General features: G+C 54.6%; 5 protein-coding genes across 5 annotated transcripts; 2 read left to right on the top strand and 3 right to left on the bottom strand.

Annotated features, from left to right (window-relative positions):
• Positions 1–73: 73 nt before the first annotated feature.
• On the top strand, positions 74–1,856 carry CLAFUR5_01628 (Phenylalanine--tRNA ligase, mitochondrial; the record flags this gene model as incomplete). The annotated part of the gene is made up of 2 exons (XM_047900776.1): positions 74–188; positions 472–1,856. 2 exons carry the CDS (start codon positions 74–76, stop codon positions 1,854–1,856), a joined length of 1,500 nt encoding a protein of 499 aa, XP_047755948.1.
• Positions 1,857–1,972: 116 nt separating this feature from the next.
• CLAFUR5_01627 (Phenylacetate 2-hydroxylase) lies at positions 1,973–3,640 on the bottom strand (the record flags this gene model as incomplete). Its single annotated transcript, XM_047900775.1, has 2 exons — positions 1,973–2,395; positions 2,453–3,640. The coding sequence occupies 2 exons, from the start codon at positions 3,638–3,640 to the stop codon at positions 1,973–1,975; spliced, it is 1,611 nt and encodes a 536-aa protein (XP_047755955.1).
• A 534-nt stretch (positions 3,641–4,174) lies between these two features.
• Positions 4,175–5,534, bottom strand: CLAFUR5_01626 (Fumarylacetoacetase; the record flags this gene model as incomplete). Its single annotated transcript, XM_047900774.1, has 2 exons — positions 4,175–5,074; positions 5,130–5,534. 2 exons carry the CDS (start codon positions 5,532–5,534, stop codon positions 4,175–4,177), a joined length of 1,305 nt encoding a protein of 434 aa, XP_047755956.1.
• Positions 5,535–6,115: 581 nt separating this feature from the next.
• Positions 6,116–7,540, top strand: CLAFUR5_01625 (Homogentisate 1,2-dioxygenase; the record flags this gene model as incomplete). Its single annotated transcript, XM_047900773.1, has 1 exon — positions 6,116–7,540. The coding sequence occupies one exon, from the start codon at positions 6,116–6,118 to the stop codon at positions 7,538–7,540; it is 1,425 nt and encodes a 474-aa protein (XP_047755953.1).
• Positions 7,541–8,442: 902 nt separating this feature from the next.
• On the bottom strand, positions 8,443–12,867 carry CLAFUR5_01624 (uncharacterized protein; the record flags this gene model as incomplete). The annotated part of the gene is made up of 3 exons (XM_047900772.1): positions 8,443–10,622; positions 10,821–10,860; positions 10,912–12,867. 3 exons carry the CDS (start codon positions 12,865–12,867, stop codon positions 8,443–8,445), a joined length of 4,176 nt encoding a protein of 1,391 aa, XP_047755954.1.
• Positions 12,868–12,913: the final 46 nt, after the last annotated feature.

Below are 12,913 nucleotides of genomic sequence, written 5' to 3'. Positions count from 1 at the left end.
ATCTCAGTCAATAATATCTGTTCGACAGCCATTGAGCACCCCATCAACGCAGCTCTTCTGCGCAGTGGCCGCCATGGCCACGCTGAGCTGCCCGCGATTCTCGCTGTGCAGTCTGCCAGCCAGCGTGCGATGCCTCGTTCGGACGCGCATTGCTTCCCAGCGATGCTTCTCGTCGACAACAGCTGGAGGTTAGTTCGCTCGGCCTGAAGCGCACAATCGCCGGAGTGCTGCTCCAAACCACATGCCCCCCATACATGCCCTCCATTGCAGCGAGCATCATCTCCGCATCGGCAATGTGAGGCCGGATCATGACCACCGTCCTTGCACACTGGCTACAAGCCGCGCTTGCTGCGGCCGGCGGAGACGAGAGCTTCCACGCTGCAGGTGCCATTGCTCAGTGCTAGTGGTGGGAATAACGTTTCACATTCACCTACCTCACCAGCGCCATGTACTGATTACTGCTGGCCACAGATCCGCAATCGCAGTCGCTGACCGTTGGCGGCAAACAGTACCCCACCGACGACTGGACCAACGTGCCACCTTCGATACTGAAGCACTACGGGAAGAAGCTCCACGTCCAGCCGAATCATCCCTTGTCCATCACGCGGACACTGATTGAATCTGCCTTCCCTGGTTTCAACCATCACAACGACCTTACGCCCGTCGTTACAGTACGCCAGAACTTTGACTCTTTGGGCTTTGCGCAGGACCACCCAGGACGAAGCAGGACCGACACGTACTACGTCAACAAGGACACCGTACTTCGAACACACACGAGTGCCCATGAGGTCGACATCTTCAGATCGAACGCTAGCAACGGTTACACCATCTCCGCTGACGTGTATCGGCGAGATGCGGTGGACCGCAGCCATTACCCGGTATTCCATCAAATCGAGGGTGCATTGACGTGGGATCGAAACGCGTTCTCAAGCAGAGAAGCTGTCACCAAACAGATCTGGGCAGGCCTGGAGAAGTTGCCGAAGCATGACTTGGTAGTAGACGATCCGAATCCTACATTCCACCCGGTACGCAATCCACTGCAGACAGACTACCACTCTGCCGAAGAGGCCGAAGCCGTGGCAGCGCACTTGAAGCGATCACTGGAGAACATGGTCGTCACCATCTTCGCCGAAGCAGACAAAGCGTTAGCTGCCGCTGGGCATGGTGCTGAGGTCGAGCAGGAGCCACTCAAAGTTCGCTGGGTCGAGGCCTTCTTCCCCCACACGTCGCCATCATGGGAGCTTGAAGTCTGGTGGCGTGGAGATTGGCTTGAAGTTCTTGGCTGCGGTGTTATTGATCAGCCTCTGCTCAACCGCGCCGATGTGTCCTCGAGAATCGGATGGGCCTTTGGCATCGGACTGGAAAGAATCGCCATGCTTCTCTTCGGCATCCCCGACATCAGACTATTCTGGAGCAACGACCAGCGTTTCCTGAGCCAATTCGATGAGTCAAAGCCAACACGCCGCTTCCAGCCATTCAGCAAGTATCCTGCAGCGCCGCGAGACGTATCGTTCTGGCTGCCAAAGTCTGGTCCGGTTGTAGTCGAGACTCCGGCGTCGGTCTCGTCGGCTCCTTCTCCTGCCGGCGGACAACCCACAGAGCCACCCACCATAGCGCAGGCACCTGCATTTCACGAGAACGATCTGATGGAGGTCGTCCGCAACACAGCTGGCGACAGTGTTGAGGATGTCGCCCTGATCGATGACTTCACACATCCAAAGACTGGTCGGCACAGTCTTGCTTACCGTATCACGTACCGCAGCTTGGAGAAGACTCTCACCAACGAGGAGGCCAACGCATTGCATGAACAGATTAGGCAGGAGCTAGTCAGCCGGTTCGGCGTCGAGCTGCGGTGAGAGATCCGATACTGGCAAGACTCTCAACTCATGGCAGAGCACTTGTACAGTACGTGTACAAATAGCATAGACTGGCATATTAATCAGCTCGCACTCTCGCTTTCCTCGGCCTCAAATTACAGATCCTTTGTTCTGTCCTCTGCCTCCTTGATCCACTTCTCCAGCATCTCCCGATTCCTCACTCTCAGTCCGACCTTGAATGGCTCCGGATCCATTGTCAGCCCATTGGGTAGCTTGTTGCAACTCATGCAATCCAAAACCGGCTCATCCGCACTGTCCTTTGGCGGAACGACCTGAAACGCTGTGATGAGCCTCAAGAATGCAGTGTACAGCTCCCGATTCGCAAGGTGAGAACCAATGCACATCCGTGATCCCGCGCCATAGCCGTAGTGTGGTGTGCCACGGGTCGCAGAGGCATCATCGATGGTCTTGTCTGTAAGATAGCGATCTGGGTTGAAGTCTTGCGGGTTCTTGAAGTGGGTGTCATCGTAATGCGCGCCGTAGGCGTTCATGTAGAAGGAAGTGCCGGCTGGGATGACCTGGATGGAGCTCTAGTCAGTTTTGAATTTAAAAGTTGCTACGGAGGATAAACTCACCGCATCGCCCCATCTAATGTCCTTGATGCTTGTCCGCGGCAGGCAGATTGGAATGACGGACCAGTAGCGAAGAGTCTCCTTGACAAGAGCTGTGATGTACTCGGACTTTTCCTCGTACAAGCATCGCTCCCAGGAGTCGTTGTTTGGATAGAGTTCATTGATCTCATCAAGAGCACGCTTCTGAATTGCTTGCCCATGTTCGGAGGAGAGATAGGCGACCGTCATGATGAGGTTCCCCGGAACCGTGTCAAGACCTGCGGAGACCATAGTAAGACCGATGGACATGACTTCAGCGTCGTTGAGTTTGGCTTCGGGGTCCTTGAGCACGTTCCCACTGATACATGGCTTGTCTGTGCCGTTGGCGATTCTTTCCTTGAGCATTCCGAGGAGCTTGTTCATGTAGGTCGCTCTTCGCTTCTTGTATTCGAGAGGCTTATCACTGCCACCTGGTAAAAGACGCATCATGGGAATGTAGTCGGCCCAGTTGGTCGCGGTACTCCGAAAGTTGCTGATTTCTCGCTCGACGTGCACGATCTCCTGCAGCATATCGTCATCGACGTTGCCCTCGATCTTGAGGCCGTAGTTGAGTGTCAACGAGGTTGACAGAGCGTAGCGTTGGAAATAGGCCACAGGATCAATATCGTGCTTGCCGTTCTCGGAATTGTGCAGCATCTCCCTGATGGACTTCAAGGACTCGTAGTCGATGATTGGCATGTAGCTCTGCACAGCAGGACGGTTGAGCGCTGTTGCGGCAGCCTTCCTCCTCGCCTTGCAGCTCTCGTCCCATGGACTAGTACCGATCGTGAACCCTTCACTTGAGCTGACCACGGTGTGGAAGGTGTGCAGCTTCGGTCTGCTGATCAATGCCGACTGGTTCGTGATCCACAGATTCCTGACACTGTCGAACGTGTTTGCAAAGACGATTCTACGGTTGCCCAGACGTACTTGGAACACTGGACCATGCTTTTTGGCCATCTTCTGAGCGTTGACGGCATGGTTGTCGCCTAATTGTGCTAGATTGCCAAGAATGGGCACTCCTGGAACCTCTGGGAGATTCTTGATCTTGGGCACGTCTGTCTTGTCGATGAGCTTGATGGCAGTGTATATGACGGCTATGAGGAAGAATGGAAGGACCTGAGGTTGCAACAGCATGCCAATGATGCTCTGAGGCTCGTTGGTTTGAGACATCTTGCCGCTTGCTCAAAGTGACTGTATTCGGGTCGTCCTTGTCCAAGTGTTGGACCTTCTCGACTGACGTTGCGTCAGGCAATATATATGATCAAATGGATGTCGAGAAAAGGATGGAATGGTGTCGGGGTCCAAATGTCAAATTAATCTCCTTCCGCGCGAGGTAAAGGCTCTTCAATGATTGGCCTTGTTGCGAAGCCTTGACTGTGAGATCGCATGCAACACCAGCCCCAGATCCACAAAGCGGGGATAGTCCTGCAGTGGATGCCTCCACCAAGATGGCAGGAGCCACATGCTGCGGAATTGTCGCGCTGCTCAGGTAGCGTAGGAGCTTCCCATTTTGGAATAGGGTTCAGATCGCCCAGAAGATGGGCACAGTCTGACAGCCCGAGAGAGGTCGAGAGTGTTTCGACCGCACTTGACATTGCGGCACGTATGTCGACACGGTCCAAGCGAGCCTGGCTTGATAGTCACGGAGAAAGCAGAGTGCCCTCCTGAAGATGAATACCGACAGCAATCGGCCACGTCAGGCAGCTAGGACTTCATTTCTAGTGCTGGCTGTATCGTGCCAATGCAGTCGCCAAAGCCAACAAGAGCACCCTCATCGGTCCCGCATACGCCTGACAAGGTGACAGTGTCGCCGTCCTCGAGGAATGTTCGCTTTTCACCGCTTTCAAGCTCGAGCTCATGCTTGCCATTCTCGGTTTGCTCCAGTAACGCACCTTTCTCAGCTCTGCTCTCACCACTGATAGTTCCTGATCCCATAAGATCGCCGACGTTGAAAGGGCAGCCGCCAATGGTGTGATGAGCTAGCATCTGTGGGAACGAAAAGAGCAACTGCGTGGCAGATGTCCTCGTTATAGTGGTCCGACTTCCCGAGGGTGTCGTCAGCGCGACGGATAGGTCGATGGCATAGTGTGACTGGCGAGCCTTCTCGTCGAGATAAGGCAGCAACCGTGTGTCATTCTTAAGGCCATCCGTTGCAAAAGGTTCCAGGGCGTCCATCAGCACGACCCAGGGCGAGATAGAGGTACCAAAATTCTTGCTGTTGAAAGGTCCAAGAGGCACGTACTCCCATGCCTGGATATCGCGAGCAGACCAATCGTTCATAAGTACTACACCGAACAGATGTTCGGGAGCTTGGGAGATAGTCACTGGCTCACCAAGAGTGGAAGGCTGACAAACGAAGCAGCCCAATTCGAGCTCGATGTCGAGCTTCCTACAAGGACTAAGGACGGGCTCCTTCTTTTCAGCGGCAGGATCTGTCAATATTTGTCCTGTAGGCCGGCGGATCGGAGTGCCAGAGACGACGACAGAGCTGGCACGGCCGTGATATCCAACTGGTAGGTGCTTATAATTAGGTTGAAGGGCATTCTGGGGTCCCCTAAACAACACGCCAACATTATACGCATGATTCAGCCCTGCGTAGAAATCCTAGACGCAGTCAGAATGCTGTTGTAAGCTCGCGTGCGGTACGAAGCCAACTTACTGTGTAGTCGCCAATCTTCATGGGCAGATGCATCGTACACTGATCCAGGGGAAGTAACACTTGCTGCTGGAGCTGATCATTGCTCTCCAGCACATCTGGGAAGGGGCCATTCTCCAGGAGTACACTCTGCAGGTACTCTCTAACGAGCCTATGAATAGGCCGGCCAAGGGCAGCGAAGTCGTTCAATGTAGACTGCGAGAACACACTCTGGTGAGGCTGCACGATCGATAGCTTGGAGAAGCCGTTGCCGCCAGCGAATGCATGCAGGTCCAGGGCGTAGCTGCCGATGGCAATGGCCGGTCGGGGCTGCGGAAGATGCGGCGTTGAGATGATGCCGAAAGGGAGGTTGCGGATGGAGAAATGACTTCTCGCATCGATCGAGAGCCAGCTCTTCAAGGGCGGCATGATGGGAGCTGATTGTAAGCCTTGGCCTGTGACGCTGACTTGGCGGTGGTCGTCGATGAGTGCTCAGGGGGATTGGTGTCACGGAGGATGCTGGATTGCCAGACGATCATCAAGACATTCAACGCAACCGCTCGGTGCATGACAGACACGAGTGTGGCACAAGGTGGACTGGAGCATTGTCCCGAGCTCTGATGTGCAAAACGTGACCAGGTGTTGAGCCGCAGAAGGTGCGTCTGGCGGTGGGTTCGAGAACTACCAGGATGCGGAACTGCGCCGCCTTCTTGCCGAGCGGTGACTTCCCCACCCCTCATCACCGACCACTTCTGTCCCTAAGCCGATCGGATATCGGCGGCGCTACGTGTTATGTAAGGGACTGTTCCGCCATGGAGAGCTCTGCAGCGAACATATGAAGCGGAAAGATTGTTAGCCGTGAACCTGGAAGACACTGATGGGATCGCCATCATCCTCAACAAGAACCCGTCGCGCCTTTCCTGGGTACATGTATAGTAGCACGGGAGTATAGTGTCTCCTTCCTCACAATCATACCTCATAACACGCTTGCACACCCGACTGATCTCGACATGCCTGTCACACAGTTCAGCTTCCAGGAGAGGTACAAGTATCAGAACGGCTTCGGCTCATATCACGAGACTGAAGCCGTGGAGGGCGCCCTCCCTGTAGGAGCCAACAACCCTCAGAAGGCACCCTACGGCCTATACAACGAGAAGCTGTCCGGCACGGCCTTCACAGCACCACGACACGAGAACAAGCAGACATGGCTGTATCGTATATTGCCCGCCAGCGCACACTCCCCTTTCGAGCCGAGAGAGAGCAGCACGTACGATCTCAACCCAGGAGGTCTAAGAGATGCAAAGTGGCACCAGATCCCCAACCAACTGCGATGGGACCCGTTCGATCTCGACGAGACAGTCGACTGGATACATGCACTCAAGCTTGTGGCAGGTGCTGGGGACCCAACCATGAAGTCTGGGCTGGGCATACTCATATATGCTGCTGGCAAAGACATGGATAAAAAGTCGGCCTTCTACAGCGCAGACGGCGATCTCCTGATCGTACCCCAGCACGGCGCGCTGGATATTCAGACCGAGCTTGGCAAGATACTTGTACGGCCCAATGAGATCTGTGTAATACCACGCGGTATCCGACATCGCGTGACACTGCCAGAAGGCCCAGTCCGTGGATTCGTGCTTGAGCTATACCAAGGGCACTTCGAACTCCCAGAGCTCGGACCCATAGGCTCAAACGGCCTTGCTAATGCGCGGGACTTCCAAGCTCCGATCGCTCACTTCGAGGAAGACACAGACAGCGAGCATCTACTGTTCGCCAAGTTCGCTGGCACTCTCTTCGCTGCAAAACAGAATCACACAGCATTTGACGTGGTGGCATGGCACGGCACTTACTACCCATACAAGTACGATCTTGGCCGCTTCAACACCATCGGGTCTATCTCATACGACCACCCAGATCCCAGTATCTTCACTGTCCTCACAGCGCAAAGCGAGCATCCTGGCACGGCGGTGGCGGATTTTGTCATCTTCCCACCAAGGTGGCTTGTTGCTGAGGACACATTCAGACCGCCTTGGTATCACAGGAACACCATGTCTGAGTTCATGGGCTTGATCCACGGCCAGTACGATGCAAAAACTGGAGGTGGTTTCCAGCCAGCAGGCGCCTCGCTTCACAATGTCATGAGTGCCCACGGACCAGATGCATCAACGCATGAGAAGGCCAGCAATGCGGAGCTCAAGCCCGCAAAGGTCGGCGACAACAGCATGGCTTTCATGTTCGAGTCGTGTCTGATGGTCGGCGTGACAGAGTGGGGTCTGAAGCAATGCAACAAGGTCCAGCAAGACTACAACGCGGAGTCTTGGGAGCCGCTGAAGCCGCACTTTCAGAGGCCTACGCCCGCGAAGATTGTGAATGGCGCAGCGAACGGCGCAGGGGGTTTGCAAGCGGACAAAGCGCAGCAGCCTCACTATACTTGATGATGATCCGGGGCTTTCCAGTGTACTCGATGCGTTGGTGTTTATAAAGCTATACTTGTTTGTAAGATTCAGTAGCTAAATGATCACCGAGAATGAATGCAACGAAGAAACGCAAGGCTGTCACGTGAACGGCTGAGGAGATTAAGCTTACAGTGCTGCGTACAGTATGTTCCAGTCAGCCACTGGCCTCGCGTAGGAGGTATGAGCACACCAAATCGGTAAGGCGTCAACCCTGCAAGTGCTCCAGGTATTGTCACTTCCCATTCCTCGTCACGCATCCACATTCGATCGCCCTTCGCACCGATTCGCGTCAACATGTCAGGCGAAACGAACACAGCCGCGGCCGCGCTGCCAGTGAACCGTTCGACATGGCAGACACAGCAAACGCTGCACAGCATTGCGAATGGCACCCATCTGAAGCAGAAGCGTGCAAGGTCGCAGCTCTCGTGCATACCATGTCGCCAAGGAAAACTGAAGTGCAACAGAGCTCACGATCCGGCGTGCGACCAGTGTATCAAGAGGAACAGAGAGGCGTCGGGTCCGGAAGGGAACAATATCCCGGAAGCTGGATGTCGTTTCAGGATATGGATGATGCCAACTTTGACATGAGTGGAACTTCAGGTGTGAGTAGTTATCAGGGAGGATCACGATACCGGACGGACTGATGTAGTCACGATACGAGACGTAACATAACGAAAGGGATGAAGCCAACGATTCAAGCAGATCTCAATGAGTGTAAAGACGACTGAAGTACTATATTTCCACTCCTCGGAAAGTACACAACACGCTCAGGTAATTGCAGATCATCGCGTCCTCTCCCTTATTGCTCCATCCCAACAAACATACATATTAAGCCCTCGTCTTCCAAAGCGTTACGCGTCAATCATGTTCACACTCTGCAACTAGTACCCAGCAGGCGACGGGCAAGACGATCCGTCAAGAGCGCAAGTCGTAATGGTGTCGGTCGTGAACACGGTCGTAGTTCGTATTGCTGAGCAAGACGTCACAGTGACCGTGATGACCGGTACGGTACCGGTGCCGGTTGGTGTGCTTGTCGGTGGGACTCCACTGCCACTGCCGCTGACACTGCCGCTGATGCTACCACTGACAGGTGTGCTTGAGGGTGTACCGCTGATGCCAAGATATGTGTTAGTGTTTGGCGGCGCGGACGGGCTTGAAGAACCAGAGATGCCTTGACCAGGATAGGTATTGGTATTTTGCGGTGCGGAAGAGGTTGTTGAAGAACCAGTGTTTCCTCCAGGATAGCCATCGGGCGGCACTGTGGCGCTTGAAAAAGACGAAGAAGACGAAGAAGCATTGCTACCCATGTTTCCAGGATCGTAAGGGCCAGGTCCGATATTGGTGCCCGGCGCTGTCTTGAGCAGTGCGATGACACCAGGCCTGTTCTCGTATGTCAACTGGACCGAGCTGAAGTACTCACACTCCGTTGGCGTGATGTTGACACCCTCACAATCAGCTATGTAATCACAGACCGCCATACAGTACGCTTGAGATGGAGTTGACTCCTGTCTGCGGTAGTAAGGCGCGGGCTGATTGATCTGGACCCCGGCGTAAGAGGCGCCACAGTCGACGAGGTAGGTTCCGGCACCCGGAACGGGAGCAGTGAATTCCTGGTCGTCCTGGCCTGGGCAAACACTGACGGAAGGCAGAGTCGCCGGATAAATGTTGGTGGGGAAGACATAAGCGGTCGTGGGTGTTCCGGTGTATGGGGGCGGTGACGGACCGCCTGAGGTCTGGAGCGAGGATGTAGAAGCGCTGGCAGGGACTGAGCTGTCGCCACCAGGAACATAAGCACTCTGGGAAGCTCCCGTCCCTGGTTGCGATGAAGTCACGCTACCGGTGACAGAGTCATCGCCGTCGCCGGGAACATATGTGCTTTGCGATGGGGCTCCTTGGGACGAAGCGGTAGATGACTCGCCATTGGGAGGTTGCGAAGGTGTTGGTAAGTAGCCTCCTTCAGAAGATGAAGTTGCATCAAGCGAGCCGGTGGCCAGGCTCGTGGATATACTGCCAGGCTGCGACGGTTCACCGGGATAGTAGCCCCCGTTGGAGGCTGAGGAAGTGGTCGTTGAAGTAATAGCAGCTTGCGATGACCCTCCAGGCAAGTAGGGAAGATCTGACGTTGAGCTTGTAGATGCGCCCATGGAGGTGTCAGTCGAAGCGCTTGGGGGTTGCGACGGCCCTCCAGGTAGATAGCCAGCATTCGAGGTCGAACTTGTGGCAGCTGTCGAAGTGTCAGTCGCTGGTTGCGATGGCCCTCCAGGAATGTATCCGGCATCAGACGTTGAGCTTATCGAAGCGATCGAGCTCACGTCGGTAGTAGAGCTCGCATCATTTGTCTCTGTGTAGTCACTGGAAGATGTCGACGCAGATGATGTGGTAGCAGTAGTCGAGACAGTCTCGGACGGGTCAGGATTCGGAGGCGTCTCCACAGTCTCGGCAGAATACGCTCCAGGAGCGTACGAGTAGCCCAAGATAGTGCTGAGTAAAGTGCATGTACCAGCGCCAGTGTTATCATCCGCTATTGGGACAAAGTTGACAGCCACACACTGAGGTTTGTTCGCTTCACAGGTTGCCTGACAATAGCCAAAGTCTTGAGGCCGATCAGAATCGACGTTGGCCAGCGGTGCCGCGTCTCTGACTTCATTACCAACACCAGTAAACCCACAATTGATCGCGTAGAGGGAGTTAGAGTCTAGAACAGAGCAGAGACTAGCTCCTAGCTCGTCCCCACCTGCTTCCGTACAGGCCTCTTCGAGCTGATCGGACGAGTCTGGGCAGTACGTTTGTGCCGTTGCCGTTGGTGGCGACGTTGGAGCAGTCCTTGTTACGGAGTAAAAGAGAGTCGTGGTTGATGAAGACGACTCTGTGGAAGTGAAGCTTTCCGAGTCGGAGAATTCCGATAGGCTGGAGCTGGACGCTGTCGATGAAGTGGAAATGCTCATTGTCGTTGTTGAGCTGGAGCTAGATGTGTCGAGTACTGTCGTAGTCGAGATTGAAGTTGCCTCATCAGTCGAGCTGCTGTCGGTGGATGTGATAGTATAAGAGGAAGCAGTTGTGTCTGATAGCAATGTTAGCTGTATGTGCTAGTATCGCTGTCTCATGTTGTGTATTTGCGAAAAGTCCATCGCGATAAGGCCCATGTCCGCTTGCACGCGCGTCCTCGAGGATGACCATAACCACAGCCGGAAATAGGGTGATTTCGCTACAATAATAGATGATGAGGAAAGAGTGAGGAAGGATGAAGAGGAGAACACACCTGTCGATGATGGCGAGCTGGTGGAGCTCAAGGAGGTAGACTACGAGGGATTAGCAAACAGGGCACGCACGCAAGTGACCAAGGATCATACGGCAGACGTCGTTGGGTAAGATGTTGGAGGCCTGATCCTCACAGCACCGATGGCGTCAATGCCATCCGTGCCAGTCGCGAGCTCGCCGTTATCGCCATTCTTGAGGTAGCATGTTCTGTATTCGTAGTTGTAGGTAAAGCTTGTACACTCGACGCGTGCAGAGCATTCCGGGAAGCATAAGTGGAAGTCGCCAATTTCGTTGATGACTCCAGAGCCGTTGGGAAGGTCAACGGGAGTTCCACCGTGCTCGCCGTATCTGCACCTGACAACATACTCGGCGCCAGCATCGTCGACCACAGTCTGGTCTTCCATAATGTCATCGCTACACGTCATTGTTTCCGCGTCACCCAAGGAAGTGCTTGTCGGTGTGGCGCTGCTCGAGGTACTGGATGTGGTGTCGCTGCTCGAGATATCTGTGCTGGTCAATGTAGGGTATACGGTAGACGTCAATGTTACAGAGCTGGAGCTGCTGGACGTGCCAGACGGCGAGTCGACGATTTTGACAGCACCAACATTTGGGTCATCACTACTGCCAGTCTCGAGCCCGCTGGTCGCTCCGGGGTCCAAATGGCGTTTCAGATAGCAGGTATTAGCGTCCATGTCGTAGGTGAACCCGATGCAGGCGTCGCGGGCGGTGCACTCTGTGAAACAGTCGTTCAGAGTACTTTCATCGAACACTCCATGTGGGGTTGGGAGGTTTTCAGTGTTTTCCGCAGTGGCGGGTCTGCCATTGGCACATCTAACACTGTAGAGGATTTCGTTGGTATCTTCGACGGTCTGGTCATATCCTATGGCCTCACTGCCAGTACATTGAAAGCTCTCGGCTGCAGGATATGTTGGCGGTGACGGCGCTGGCGCTACCACGCGAGCCGTGTCTTTGAAGGCGAAGGCATCCGTTAGGCCGCCGCCAGCCATGCCCGTATACGCATTGCTCTTCGGCTGGCAGTCTCCCAAGCCACTATCGGGATCAACCTCTGAGAACTGCACTGCTACACATGATCCACTAGGTGTGTAATTGTCACACGCCACCATGCACTGATCAAAAGAGATCCCGGGCAGCTGTAGACCGAGGTCGCCGCCGGCGACACCAGTTTGACAGCGAATGCGGTATGAAACTCCCTCCGAGTCGGTATAGATAGTGTTCGTGTTCGCTGGACAAGTTGGAGTGGCAGACGGGTAGGCGATTGGGATGTTGGCCTCCGGGGTTTCAACACAAGTCATCGTGCCGGTAGGTCGGTCAACAATCACAGCGCCGATGACAGCAACCGCCTCGCTGCCTTCCTCGATTGGTCCAGTGGTGCCTTCCTTGAGATAGCATCTCTTTGTGGTGGTCATATAGTCGAATCCTATGCAAACGCCGCCGGCATAGGCGGAGCATTGCTCGAAACAGCCATTGAATGTGTCGGCGTAGTTATCAACGAGGTCCGTCCCAGGCGACTTTCCATAGTCGCATCTCACACTGTACTCGACGCCGCATTCATCGGTCACAGTCAGAAGGACTGCTTCCTCACCCAGAGTGGCCGGGCAGACAGCAGAGTAGGCGGTACCGGCATCCGGGTCTGAGGTCTGGGCGCTACCTATCGTCAGGAGTGTCAGGGCAATGCCTGCAATACTGCAGACATCCGCCGAGAATCGCACCATCCTTTCCCAACGATTGACTGAGACACGGGATAGAAAAATGGGTGAAAGCCAAGCAAAGTCGAGTTTGGAAGAACCACAGAAGAGAAGAAGAAAATACGGAGGGTAAAGGCAGACCGACCGCGCGTATCCAGACGTTCGAGCCAATACCACGACCACAACACGGTCTGCATTCCAGTCATCTTTAGCGCACGCTGGTGGAATTCGGCACTTGCATCCCTTGTTGGACGATCTGTCATGTCGAGAGGCTGGGTACAGCATTCTTGGAGAGTTCCGCCAGCGGTAAGTGCTTAAGTATTCGAAGCACCACTGGGCCATAGGGTCGGAGCAGGAGGACGCATTCGTGGGCTAAACGCCGCGCGGC

This window comes from Fulvia fulva, chromosome 1 (genome assembly GCF_020509005.1).
Source record: "Fulvia fulva chromosome 1, complete sequence".
Lineage (NCBI taxonomy): Eukaryota > Fungi > Ascomycota > Dothideomycetes > Mycosphaerellales > Mycosphaerellaceae > Fulvia > Fulvia fulva.
The sequence above is the reverse complement of the archived record's forward strand: the minus strand, read 5'-3'. Positions and strand labels throughout refer to the sequence as shown.